This window comes from Cheilinus undulatus, linkage group 6, assembly GCF_018320785.1.
Source record: "Cheilinus undulatus linkage group 6, ASM1832078v1, whole genome shotgun sequence".
In the NCBI taxonomy this organism is placed as follows: Eukaryota; Metazoa; Chordata; class Actinopteri; order Labriformes; family Labridae; genus Cheilinus; species Cheilinus undulatus.
Window position 1 is genome coordinate 10311297 of NC_054870.1, and position 14974 is coordinate 10326270.

Below are 14974 nucleotides of genomic sequence, written 5' to 3' on the forward strand. Positions count from 1 at the left end.
CAAGACACTGCAGTGCTTACATGGTGTGCTTATGATTCAAAGTTTATACTGAATAAACATGATGTCAGGTCAAGGAATGGGCAGCTTAAGGGATAGCAGCTGTATGCAGCTTAATGAAAGAGGCTAGCCTGCTTAGCTTTGGGATGATCAAAGAAAAACATCTTAGAGAAACAAGACTTTTGTCTTGTGAAATAGCATTTACACGATGTTGGGAAAGTAACCTTATGCAAATACATATCTGAGAGAGCTGTTTAAAAAAAACATACTGCTCAGATCCAGGATTTAGAATAATTTTGTGTTTATTTCAGGGTCTGTGAGGCCTTAAATCACATTCAACTTCCAACATCAGATCAAAATGAGAGAGAGACTAAGAGATGAGTATATCAGAGAAAGAATGGTCAGTAATTTGGAGATTTAGATCCCAGAGTTCACATAAACGGAGGGATGTTGCTTAGAAAAATGTGACATGGCACTTTATAACAACATCTCAGAAGTGTCATTCTGACAATAATTCCCCTGTATGTTGGAGAAAATGTGAAAATCAAAATGCAAACCATTACCAGGTTTTTTGGGACTGCAGTGTTATCAAGGAACACCGGAAAATAATAACCTGGCACGCCAGATGGATGGTAAACCACTTACAGACAGCGTTTGGGAAAGGGCAGAGCCTTTGAAAAAAACTCAGAGGGTGACTGGATGAACGTTCTGTCTGTCACATCTTTATGGGCCAATCAGAGCAACAAAACATGTGATATAGCTGCTACCAAGCTGTGCCCCTACCGCAGGAGTAAACTCCATAGAGAACAGCATAACACAAACCATGGCGACTGTAAACATGTCAGAACACAACTTTTGTCGTTTCTGAAAAGAAAACAACTCACTGCTGTTCTTTGTTCTTCTTTTAATGAAGAAATGTCATCAAGTTCTGATAAAACTGGCGCTTTAGCAGCATCCACGACAATGTCTTCCGCCATAATTGCACCAGCCTTGTCTCGCTGCACCAGAAAGTACTGCCCCTCGACACTTATTGGTCCTGTCACTTTCTTACCGGGCCCAAATGGTTCAGACGGGAGCGTTACAAGATGGATTTGCCAGTGAGAAACATGGAAACCGGCGAATCCATCTGCTTTGCAAGGTTATGAAAATAATAATGAAGCTCTAAAAGACATTTTTAATTTAGATGTGAAGTTACTTTTAATTCTAAGATCATGCATCTCAGATACATACCTCAAGAATGGCAGAAAAAAGACAGAAGACAACATACTGAACATTCTGCTGGCAGCTGCCAAAAAGACTCTAACTAGGAAATGGCTTTCAAAGGAAACCCCAATTCTAAACACATGGATGGAAATAAAAATGGCAGTCATGAAATGGAAAGGATTACTGCATTCGTCAGTCATAAACACCTCACTTCTTTTGCGTGAAGTGGATTAACTCTGTAACTCCTCGTAGGCCATCTCTCGTAGTCTCAGAGATGGATAATGGTTGTGTAAACAAGATGAATGAGGGGCAGTTTATCATGATGTTTAAAATTTGACTAAATCTCAGATCAACATCTAGTCTAGGTGAAAGATGCAGTATTACAATGGGATGATGGGCTGGCAAACCAAAACCTTTAGCTAAACAAACACAAAAGAGTTAAGATCGATTTCAATACACCGATCTTCAGCAACAGGGCTATTCAAGCACCTGGTTAATGGCCTGAATATAAATTGAGGTCTGTGACTTTAACTCGAGTGTTTTGATGGCGCACGTCCAGTACCTGTCGGCTCACACTGAAGGTTCAAGCACACATTCTCTCAGGCACGTACCTTGTATTGATAAGCATCCCAAGAACAACATAAAATAATTGTGGCATGCAGCTACTTGATTCTTCTAACGTCAAGAGATAACCATTGTGCTGGCTTTGAAGCCCAGCACACAGAGCTTAAGTGAAAATCCACTAGAGGATGCTTGAGGTTTATAGACCAAAACAAGAGGAGCCTCCCGAGACCAAAGCTTTGACCTGCTCCTGCAAAAGAAGCCGTTGACTTGCTGTCAGGGTGAGTTTTTCCCTGCTTCATTAAGACGGCTGAATGTTCATTTGATGCTGTGGAATAAGGAGCCGGGAATGAGTCTCAGATCAAAGAGACTCCCCGAGCTCAGGCTCTATTGCTCCATGATCCACTGCACTCAGTCGATGAGGCTTCGACTGTGAGCTACATGCTGATTCTCAGAGAAATCGCACATCACTTTGCAACAACTTTTTAACGATGCCGCAAAAGACCCACTTTGCAGATGTGGAGACCAAGGGACAAACTGAGATACAAACAGGGAACATCAATTTTGCTCTGTGACATTCATTCAGTCTGCAAGTAATCAGTGCCTGCTTTACTGAGACAGCAGCTCATTACACAGTCAGCACAGAGGATTGTCTTCCAGGTGAATCCTGCTAGTCAGGGAGAGTTCAGATCAGTGGGACTGGCCTGAGATTACCAAGCTCTAAAAAAACATCAGAACCCAGCCACCTTATCCAAAAACATGTTAATAAGCTAAAAAGATAAGAAATAAATTAAATATGCAATTCCAAACCTTAGGCAAGCTCTTATTTTCAGAGAATCTAAATTAGACTCTGATCTGTTGGCCTGTCTTTATTATTAATGAATCATGACTCATTTCATCAACTTAAAAGAAAATAAACAAAAAGACACAAATATAAAGTGTTTCAAAGCAACCACACTGACAGCAGAGACATAAAAATCAGGGTGGGACCAGACGCAAATTCAGCACAGGCTAAAGACGGGAAGAAAACAAAAACATCATAATTCTGAAGTCATTCTACAGTTAACTGAATATGAAGTTCATTTATAGCAAACTATGATCTCTACTGCTACATTTGTTTTTGCTTATATTCTCTTCTTTCTCCCTTAAATGTAGATGCAAAAAGAAAAAATTACACATAGCTGCCAGCAGAACCTACCCTGATTATTCCAAATCAGTGAACTTCTACAAACGTCTAATATAGTGTGAGATTCCTCATGAAGAAAAATATAAAGCTTTACCCACAAGGGGAAATCAGACTAAATCAGACTAGCAGTTAATTTCATCGACTAAAACTATGACTAAAAATGTTCGTTGACAGCCTTTTTTCCATGACAAAAACTAGACTAAGACTAACAAAAATAGATCTCTGATGACTAAAACTGACAAAAACTAAGTTTTGTTTACGTCAAGATGACTGAAACAATGTCATGTAGTTTTTGTCTGACATTCAAAATCTATACTGTGGGAAAATCTGTCAAAAACAGCTGTAGAGAGCAGAGACCCCAGGTTTGGAAGAGTGCACAGAACACACTACCATGACTTGGTACCAGATTTAGACAAGAAAACAATTGCTTGGACTAAATGTAAAGACTAAAATGTGAGGACTTTTTACGGACTAAAACTAGCCTAAAAAGGATAGAAATGACTAAAATATGACTAAAACTAAAATGCATTTCATCTGAAGACTAAAACTATGACTAAAATTAAAAATTAGCTGCCAAAATAAACACTGAACACTAGCATGTGCTGTGAATTTAAAACCCTGTTTCAAACACTGTTTTATCTACCATTAGTAAACAGATGGAAAACAGTCTACTGTGGCATTTAAACTCTTGATCCAGGTTTCTGGATACTCTTTCCAGTAGATACTGCAGTGACACAGCTGATAGTAACCTGACATGCCAACATACAGTATATTGTTTTACACATGGGAACATGTCACACCCATCTGGGCAACAGTCTACATGGTGTTAAAAGGCAAGCACTTTCAAAATAAAACCTCAGAGAGGGATGTGCTCCACCCGTCAAATTAATACAGGCCAATCACAGCAACAAAACATATATCATAAACCCCGATAGCTATCCAGACTCACACAGATTAAGTTAACTTTACTTGATAATCAAGTATATGTACTGATTACTAGGTTTGATCAAGTAATGTTTAACTGCAGGGTGAAGGAAACTGTTTTACTGTTGTTTCAAGTACAGGAAACTTAAAGTAACGTCTAAGGGCTGGGCTGCCAATGTGCTGATTCACACCACTGTCTAGTAGGTGGAGGTAACCAGGTTAAAGCTGTGATTTCAACTTTTATTCGGCTCTATTGAAAAATTACAAAGTAAAGTATTATGTGGCCTAGAATGTTAACTGTGCATATTTGCTTTAATTGTAAGAACTCTGCAGTTTTGTAATATTGTGCAGATCCCTCCAAAATGCATTTATCTTGGCACATGTAAGCTTTTGTAAATGCAACATACAATATGTACTTTACTTTACTTTACTGAGGTCAAATGTTATTATTACCTTTTCTTAGCTGATAAAGTTCACAATTGTTAAGTTATATTAATTCTAATAATCTGGCATAGTTTCAAAAGAACATCACATGTGATTAAAATTAAATAAAAAGCAAAAGCAGACAGACAAATATACAAATGTAAAAGAGAACAAAATTTTAGACCTCATAGTCTTGCGTTCAAGGCTTTAATTACTTTTTAAAAGCCTTAATTTTGGCCAAAATGATTGATCAACTTTTAATACTTTTTAAGACCCCACAGACAGCCTGTTATCTCTTCACCAGCAGTCATTGCATACAGCAGGACTATTCAATTAGCGGCCTGGGGGTCACATGCGGCCCAAAACCAACCCCCAAGTGGCCCAGCCTGTGGTCATACCAGAGATACAGAGGGAAACCTGTTTCGCAAATTTTCATAAATTCCCACAGTATTTCAGACTGTGAATGCAGCACTTTGTGTAGCCTAGCAACAGTCTACCTACAATGCACTGTGTTGTTGTGAAGTGTGGCTAGCAATGCTGACAGAAGTAGCCCCAAGATACCGAGTATGAAACATGTCCTTTTTAACTGTAGCTACAACTGTGCAGATTTAGTTTGTATGCACTTTAAGATATGCCTGGGTAAGATGTGACCAAAATTATTATTTACAGAATTTCATTTTATTTTTTCATTGTAATTATTTTATTTTTATTCAAGTGAAAAAAAACATTGCTACTACCTCAGGTTATGCTCAAATACAGCTCTGTTGTTGTGTTTTTATGTACTTTTCAATGTGCTTTTGTCATGTTGCCAAATTTAAAAGGGAAACTATTAATAAAAAGTGCATATTTTTCATCAAAATTATCCGTATTGGTTAGAAATTTGACATTACAAGCTTCTTACTGGGTGCTGAACATGTCTGGCCCGGGTACATTTCTTGATTTAAAATTTGGTCCAGTTGAATTTGTAATTGAATAGCCATGGCATGCAGGCATGCAGTGCAACTAAACCACACCCATAGCTACTGCCTCATTCTCCTCAAAGGATGCTGATTGGTTTCTCTAACAGGAACAAACGTTTCAGACTAAAGCTTTGCAAGATGGATAAGAAATCTGGCCCATCTTTTAGCTTTGCATGGTTACACTGATGGTTCAAAACCTCAATACTGCTCTGGGCATTTATACAGAAATGTGACTATCAGGTGTTTGTGTTTCTACAAAACACTTTTTGTTAATAAGACAAAAACAAGATTTAAAACCAGGATTAAACACACCTCATATTAATACACTTATGCAAAGTAAGCAAAGTCTTTACTTTTGGAAGGACTGTCTGCATCCAACACCATCTGGAAATCATCAGGAGCCAAAAGAAGACCCACAGCAACCAGGACCGGACGAATATCAGCCTTATCTTTGGGTGGCATGTCCTTTGCCTGAGAGAGAGAGAGGAGAGTTAGATGAACCACACAAGAACTACTCTCCTTGCAAATTAAAGAACACCAAGTACTGAATTTGTCGCACTTATAAAGAACACTTACACTTGTCTCATTAAGCCTGCATACTGCATGCAAGTTAAGTGCTTTATTTTGAACTGTATCAAAAGTAGAATTAAATGCCTGGTGTAAGAAGTGAAGCCAACATGGAAGTGGTTTAAATCTGAGCTATTTTTTAATTATTTTCAAGGGAAGTGAAACACTACTCTTGTCAATGAAAAAAAAGTATTTTTTCTTGAAGTCAAGAAATCTATATTTTTATGAGATTAAGGTCTTCAGCCTTCCCCAAACCAGTACTGTGTTTATTTTGTTGATTATGGTCCCTGTTTGAATAAAAAAGATAATAAAGAATGGTACATGGCTACACTGTGGTGACAAGATGCTACCGCAGTGATCTGTCAACCAGGATAGAGGATCAAAAGTGTGTATGCCCTCTTCGTAAGTCTATCACTTCAGGCTCAAGAGAGCCAGGGAGAAAAAAGTCACACTGTTGAACTGGAGGCCTTTGAGTTGAAGTCTTTTGGGTCATCTCACAGAGGTTATGCCTTATTCTTTAATACAATCCTTGGCAAAAAATGTTTTAATAATGCAACAACATAGACTCTGTAGAGGGATGTTCCTCTCCTACGTACCTCTGGATTTTTTTTTTTTTTTTCAATATGTTACACATCTAGCCTTGTTCAGCATTCAAGAAATGGTACGTTCTGTATGATTAGTCTGTCTGACAGTGATGGGCAAAAAACCTGCTGCATGAGCATAGCGGCTTTATCCTCGGTCCGGGGGGGCGTTTGGTAAAGGGTCCCTCTGAGCTGCAGGAGGCGGAGAGCTGACGACAGGCGTTCTCGTTGTTTGCCGTTATCCAGCAGCGAGGCTTTCTTGAGGTGAGTCAAAGCAGCCTCGAGGCACCCCTCCTCCTCTTCAATCATTGCCAGCTCTGAGTGGACCTGACAGCGCATCTCCTGCAGCATACTGAGAACAGCACACAGACGCATCTAACATAACCTAATACTGTACATTACAGTGAAACAGAAGGCTGCATGTAAGATTTCAGCGTTGCATGTTTATGTGTTCTTGAAAAGCCTAAATGTTATTTTTGTGAATTAGATAAAAACAGCATAAAGCCTGATACTTCCTTTAAAGACTGTAAGATTACAAATTACATATTTCTGGGGTGTTACTGTTCTACAGTAGGGAAGATCAAGTCAGCTGGCATATCTCTTTGAGAAATGGCTTGTAAGGGCCAAGAAGCAGCTGGAAAAATTATTTTATATCAGAATGACTGTTTGCTACAAACAGTATAATTCATTTTTCTTAAAAAAATATATTTATAACAAAAATGTTTTGGTGCTTGAGTCTGTGCTTTCAGTTAATTAATGTTATTTAATCTAATAACTTTAACTTGAATCCATTTATTTAAGTAACCCCTCTGTGGAAAATAATGAGGACATCTTTCAGTTAAAAAGTGCACACCCCAGTTCCAAAAAAGTTGGGGCATTGCATGAAATGTGAAAAAACATAATTCAGTGTTCTGCATATCTTTTCCATCCTATATTTAATTGAATACAACACAAAAACAAGACATGTATTGTTCAAACTATAATATATGACATAATAAATATGCACATTATATCTGCATATTCTTAAGGAGGTAGGGTATGAGCAAGAATAGACAGGGAAATTGGAATAATCGAGAAACCTTTCACAGGTAGGTAGGTCAAATACTGTCAGGTGCTGTCAACAATTGCGTATAAAAGAAGCACTCTTGAAAGGCTCAGTTGTTTACAATTAACAGGGGCCTTAGGCTCCCCACTTTGCATGGACATATAGTCCAACAGTTTCAGTCAGTTCTTCAACACGCAAATGCAAGGAATATAGAGATTTCACCATCTACAGTCCATGATATCATTAAAATATTCAGAGAATCAGGAGAAATCTCTGCACATAATGGGCAAAGCTAGACCTGTGATCCCTTAGTAAGCACTGCATTAAAAACCAGCATCAATCTGAGATGAATATTGCAACAAGGGCTAAGGTAACACAATATACTGCTGTGTTTAAGTTAATGCCCTACCATGCAGAATATGTATATCAACAACATCTTAAAACCCCACTGGCCTCTCAGCCCCAAGCTCATTTAAGACGGACTGACCTAAAGTGGAAAAGTATGCTATGGTCTGGCCAGTCCACTTTTCAGATTGTTTTGGGAAATCTGTTCTCCTGGCTGAATAACACAACTACCATCCAGTTTCTTATCAATGCAAAACCCAGCTTCCATAACAGTGTGGGGGTTTATTAGTGCCCATGGCATGTGTCACTTGCACATCTGTGAAGGCACCATTAACACTGAGAGGTACAGACAGCTGTTGAAGCAACAAATGCTTCCATCCAGACTGCATCTTTTTCAAGTGTGTCCCTGTTTATTTCAGCAAGAAAATGCCAAGTTACATTCTGATACATTTACAACTGCGTGGTTTTACACCAGCAGTTTGAACATTAAATAACTTGTCTTTGTGCTGTATTAAATTGAATATAAGATAGAAAAATACGGTGTTTATTACACAAAATCCCAAATTTTTTGGTATAAAGGTTTGTATAAAATAATAAAGTTATTGTGAGCATATACATATCTTCATCATTCTCTTTTTTTGCTACTGAACCAAAAAAGAGACACTTTAAGAAAACACAGAAGGATCTAGAAAATAATGAGACCCCCATTATTGTGCTATAAATCAAATCTAAAAATAGTCATCCTTAGGACATAAATAACAGATTAGGCTTTGCTTTTTTATACTTAGCCATAGAGCAAAGTAAAACATATGTTCAGTGAAGTGCAAACATAACAACATAAGCAAGCTGAGCACCCCTAAGACATACAAACAACCATGTAACATGATGAATAGGAAGAAGCTGGGAACCTCTGCATGTCCTCCAGTACTTGGGAAACCCTGAGCAGAGGTGCCTTGATGTGTTTCCTGAGGTTGTGCTGTAAGAGCGGCAGGCAGAGGCTCCACTGGGTTGCACACACCGCCTGCATGGCCTGAGGGTTCCCCTCCCTCACTGCTATCTGCAGACAGTGATCCAACTTTCCTATCTCCTTCAGCCGGGCCTGTGGGATAACAAACTACAGATTGAGAATCTTTTCTGTTGCAGCGAGGGCAGAAAAACACTTTTATCACTTGGCATGTGTACTTGGATTGTGTAACATTGAATATGTGGTGCCAGGTTTTAAATGACACCAAAATATGTTATGGTTCAAAATGAGATTAAATGATTTCACTTCACTTAGAAGTGTTTCAGTTAACAAAATTTTGATACTTATATCAATCCAATATGACCTTGCTTATACCCATCAGTGTTTTCACAGAATGTCAGTACAGCTGCAGTTTGAATAGGGGAAGTCATTTCATGTTTGACAGAATACATTAGCAAAAAATACAAAACAGGGGTGAAAAGTGCCTGATTGCATTTGCTCATGGTACTGGAATTGAGTAGCGTTTTTGTTTTAGTTTTTTTGACTAGTTTTTAAACCACGTTCACGTGGGTACATTTAAAAAAAAAACAATAAAAGTCCAAATAAGAGCACCCATGCTCTCTGCCAACAACCTGAAACTGGCCAGTAGTTTACACAAGACAGCCAGTAGCATGCAGTGAAAGAATGATTCCACATAACATCCAAAACAGCTGCTGTATGTCTCAATTTATTATTGCGGTATGACTTAAACTAAACCTGGCTGAGGATTTTATATTCTCTTGCTGCTATTGCACATTAAATAAATATCATATAATACTGTACATGCCCCTCAGAAATCATAAATAACTACTCAGTAATCAGCACTTTGAGTAAACTTTAAATGAATTACTTTTCACTTTTACTTGAGTAGATTTATCGACCAGTACTTTCACTTCAAATGTAGTAAGTTCTATTCAAACTAAATGTACTTAAACTTGAGTCCATTTGTCTAATGCTTTTATGCTCTTTTCTCCCATAAGAAGGTATTTAATAAGCAAGTTTGTGCTTCACAGGGGGTAGACAGAAACTAATTACTATTGTATTAAAATATTTAAAATAATATATTATATAATGCATGTATTCTATTTAAAATATATTGTTCTTTAGTGATTATTAATTTTATTATTCAAAAATATTTAATAATATATTTATAATATATTTATAATCAATATAATGTGTTTGCATTTTATATGACTGAAATTTAAGTTTTTATGTACTTGAACTTTGTTTAAGCAGTTTTTTTTTTTTTTTACCTGAGTACATTTTGGGGGAATATCAATAAAAATACTTTACTACATTTTAAAAAGCATCACGTACTGAATTAAAAAAATGATAACATTAAAAACAAGGAGGCCCAAACTTTCTGTCAAAGACAAGAAACTAGTCCTGTGTACATTTTGGTAGCTATTTTGAATTTAGTCTAAGTATTTACATTAAAATGACTTTGATTTTAGTCATATTTTACCTAAGGAATGTATAAATTTACAAGTAACATCTTATAATATTGTGGCTATGGTAATTTAGGTGGCATTTTACCCTAACCTAAAAATTACATGAAAATTATTCAGGAAAAACTCACTTTAATTTAGAGGGGTAAAATAAAGAAATTACTCAGTAAAATACCAGTAAGTGTTAGGGTTAGGGTAACATATCACCTTATAACCAGACAATTTACACAAGTAATGGATGCTGTGTTCAGTGCAGTGAAATAAAATCCAACCCCAAAAATATACTTAAGTAAAAATAAATACAAATATAATGGCCATGAAAACAACTCAAAAAAGTCACACAATTACAGTAATTCGAGTAAATGTAATTAGCTACTGTCCACCCCTGGTAGCTTGGCGTTGACTTCAGATAAAGTGTGACTTCATCTGAACAACCTAGTTAAAGATTTTATTTTCTTTAGTTGATTGCATATTAAATAAATACCATTATACTGTATAACCCCTTAAAGAATCAAAAGTAGCTACGCAGTACTTTGAGAAAAAAACACTAAATGAAATACTTTTTTTTTACTTTTACTTAAGTAGATTAAAAGGCTAGTACTATACTTCAACTGAAGTAATTTTTATCTAGAGTAACTCTTCTTTTACTTGAGTACAATCGTCTTGCACTTTTTCCACCTCAGCACATCGTTCATTCTCAGGACAGACACATCACCTGAGAGCATCTGACTACATTCAGCACTAATGCAACTGCCTTTGTGTTCTGCTGAAATATCTCACTCTTATGAAACCAACATATGAGCTAACCTTGACCTCAGACTATCAAAATCTTAGTGCTTTTTTCCTTAGGTTCATCTTGAAGGTTGCACTAAATTTATAGACAGTCCCTCCAGGCGTTCCTGAGATAATGTTTATAAAAATCGATTCATCACTGAGTGTAGGCAGACATGCCTGCTAAATGTGAAGACATTTCCTTAAGGCTGTCTTGAGATACAGAATTTACAAGAATGTGGCAGACAGACAGTATAACCAGGTGAAGCTCTTACTAGCAAAGAAGGTGAAAAACATGTTGGGATATTGAGTTTTAATTAAAAATCTCGGCTGAAACAATAGATGGGCTCCAAGATGTGTTAGCAGGTCTTTAAGGCAAAGTCATCTTCTGAAGTAAAGGGGGGATATCTGCTCTGTTTGATTTACTGCCTTTAAACAGAGAATGAGATTACAGAAAAATATTATTGGACAGTTAATCAGACTCTGCCACTGGGTCCACTGCCCGCGTTATAACATTCAGCAGAAACACACGGTTGATAATTCAGGCATATGATCAAGCACCTCCACACTGGCTTTGGAATAGTCATTCATCTTCGCTCCCCTTCTCAGGACGTTGATTTCACACTTGACACATTCCATTATTATGCGCTGGTCATTGCTCTAAAGAGAGAAACACACATGTGATTTAAGGTGTCAGTGTTCAGCGTTGCATTGGACAAAGAATTCGAACATCTATTCACTCATGCCAGAAGCTGTTACACATACACTGCTGCTAAATATACTGTTATTTCATTCAAATCACAAAGAATATACGAGCAGAAACCTTCCATGAAATAACTTCTACATTACTGAAAGTAATCAGCAACCTTCTGAGCCGCTGGGCACGAGCTCAGCTAATTAATCTCATCTATTGTCAAGTGCCTACTTAAGAGGGGATGTCAACTTCTCTGCATAAATTTGCATATATGTACAGTTACAGCACGGAGCTGAGCTGCAGCCTGAGGTTTTAAGAGAATATCGGACACTCACAGCCTCTCCTGCAGACTTGAGCTCTTTCAAACAGTCGGCAGCTACTCTCTGATGCTTCAGTTGCAAGGCCAGCAGAGCCAGTTCCAGGAGGAAGGCAACTCTGCAAATCCCAGATAAAACGTAATTTATACAAGTCACAACACTGCAGTACAGTAATCTGAGCCATGTGCTGCCCTTAGGATGTCCATATGTGGTTTTATGGTAGTGGGGAGATTAGGAAGCTACAAAGGTAAGAGTAGGAGATTTGAGTGGGACAGTTTAGGTCACAGACCTGTCAGCTGGTTGGATGGGTGGTGGGCACTGAGGAGAACTGGAGTCTTCAGATACTTTAGTGCATTCTAGGAGATAGAAAATCTTCTCAAGCTCCTCTCCCGTTGATTTATCTTTATTCATTTCCTCCAACCTGCTACAAACATCATGAAAGCTTGCCTTAAAATACACATCAAAGAGTATCCATGCATCTGTATTTACATGTTCACCAAACTGTGAAAAAAACGTATGCAAAATGATCTGTAAATTGCTGATAGTGCTATGGTCGCCATGGTCCAGTCATGATTTGACCGTTAATAGATAAAGTGAGGAGCCATAAGGAGCTCTGACAGGTTGAGAACATGCCTGCAGAAAGAGGGTGGGGGCTTAGACTGGGTTTCAACTGTGCTAACCAGAAGCAATGTTACTGCACCACTAATGTACACCAGCAGTCAGAAAAACAACATGCATCTGAGACACCTTGGGCTCAGCTCACAGCCTCCGAAACAGGTTTAATGTTTGAAAACCACAGTGTTAACTTAGGGGTCCAAAATGCACCACTAACCCATTGACTGAGCCGCAGCTTAATAAAACACTGTATATGAGTGGGAGGAAAAATTACAGGCAAACATATTATAAGGGTTGCTGCACATTTTTAAAAACAAATTAAGAACTTTTAAAGACCATTTCAAGACCCAGACTACTAAAAACTTATACCAGGTTTAAACCGCTTTTCAAGCATCATGTTGGACTCAACAGCTTTGATTCAGGTTTGTAAATGGGAATATAAATCACTGTGAAATGAAGTTGTAAATGCTATGAATAATCAGGGTAAAAAAGAAAAGCCACAAAACTGAAAAAAAAAAAAACAACTAACAATTGCTATTTCAGATCTAAATATCATCAAACATAAAATATGTTTTTTAAGACATATTATGAACTTAAAATCTAAAACTCATATTTTGGACTGTGGTACTGAACATACTTCAGACAAATCCTGACATTGGAACTAGTAATTATAAGGAATGACATCATTATTTATAAAATTCCCAATAGCCTGGCAAAATGGATGGCTAGCATTATTGTCCATCCACACTGTTCAAGGCGATAAACAGAACAGAACAGAAGTACTGGCTAAAACTTTTGTTATCAAATTGGATTGGACTTCAATTTAAGGTTAAGGTAAGGGTTTAAGGCAGTGGTTCCAAAACTCTTTCTTATGGGCCCCTGTTTTCAGCCCCACACACACACACACACACACACACCTAACTGTACACATCAGCATGTAAAAATATGTAAACATATGGCAAACACACTGTAACCATCAGCTTACATAAAGTTTTAAAAATCTGACTGTCTGAAGATGAACAATTCCCTTTTTTAAGCTTTTTACTTCCAGTCTTGCAATCATTTCACTGACTAATGTGGGTACTGCGTCTCTCCTGCATGTCGTTCCCCACTCTCTCTCCCTCTCCCTTATTTCTGACTCTCTTCACTATTCTCTTGGATGAAAACATAAGAACCCCAATATAAACATTAAAGTAAAACAATTAAAAGCAATTTTAACTCTAACTTAATACACTTATTGTATTCAAGTTCCAACAGAAACACCTAGAGTAAGATTTAGCTTAAAATGTTGGATGAGAGAAATTAAAGATACACAAATCTATGTATAGCAAGACCACATAATGGGGCCTGTAAAAAGCACACTGCCCTTCTGAGTACATCAGTGCATGTACTGATACCAAAGATCGCATCTGTGATCATTGGAGATGCCATTTGCCTTCCAGCTGTCCATTAACTCAAAGTAACGGACACCTTGCAGGCAACCATCCCTTATATAACTACCGTTTCTATTAAGATTATAAATGATAAGGACTATGACTGAACTTGCCCTATTTAGAAGCTGGAAGCGTTTTGAAATGTGAACAATCACTGCACAAAGAAGCCTCTACGATTGTTCAAAAGCTAACCTTATAGAAACAGAACCAGAATGCATTTTCTTTAGTCTACTTTATCTATGCTCCAGATTCAATGGATGGATCAGGCTTTTATCATGAAAGCATAAAAACAAGTCAAAACAAATCAACACACAGTGACAAGTCACAGAAAATAACCACATATTGAGAACACAGACACACTACTTACTTTTTAAAATCCTGAATTTTGTAAATGACTGTTAGAGTAGAATGCTGACAGCTCTTTTCAATGAGGACATCACTTTCTTGCAGCTTGTATTGCACCTTAGATGAAGAATGTAAGACAAACATGAATATTTCACTGAAAGCACTTCTGTTTTCAAATAAAACTGCTTAAAAGTAGTCCACAAATAGCAAATATCTACAAGGAAGTACCATGAAGTGGGATTAGAGGGTAAGCCTAGCCTAAACTCCAAGTCCTCTGTACCACAAAGCTGGTCCAGTTTTTTTTCTGGCTGGGTCACCATGTTAGCTGACTCTGTGCTCATACCTAGTCAGGACCAGGTTATGTTGGGAGTTAGGACTGCAGCTTGAAATTGGCTGTAAAGTGTCAGCATTTTAGTAATCGTTACCTATTAGTGTTTTCTGAGGGCAGTTAGGATCTCTTTATACGGACAGTTTTACAACCAAACACAGGCCACAAAACTGATTAGACTTCAACCCTGGACTGTATATTATGTCCTGATTAATTCATTACATCAAAC

The 14974-nt window shown here is 37.5% G+C and overlaps 1 protein-coding gene across 1 annotated transcript in view; it reads right to left on the reverse strand.

The window, feature by feature from the left end:
- Nucleotides 1-14974, reverse strand: part of LOC121511202 (cilia- and flagella-associated protein 46) — a 157200-nt gene that overhangs the window by 122743 nt on the left and 19483 nt on the right. The window contains 7 exon segments of the mRNA XM_041789801.1: nt 5607-5724; nt 6528-6753; nt 8700-8890; nt 11575-11673; nt 12043-12142; nt 12314-12448; nt 14440-14534. Coding sequence (XP_041645735.1) covers nt 5607-5724; nt 6528-6753; nt 8700-8890; nt 11575-11673; nt 12043-12142; nt 12314-12448; nt 14440-14534 — 964 coding nt within the window.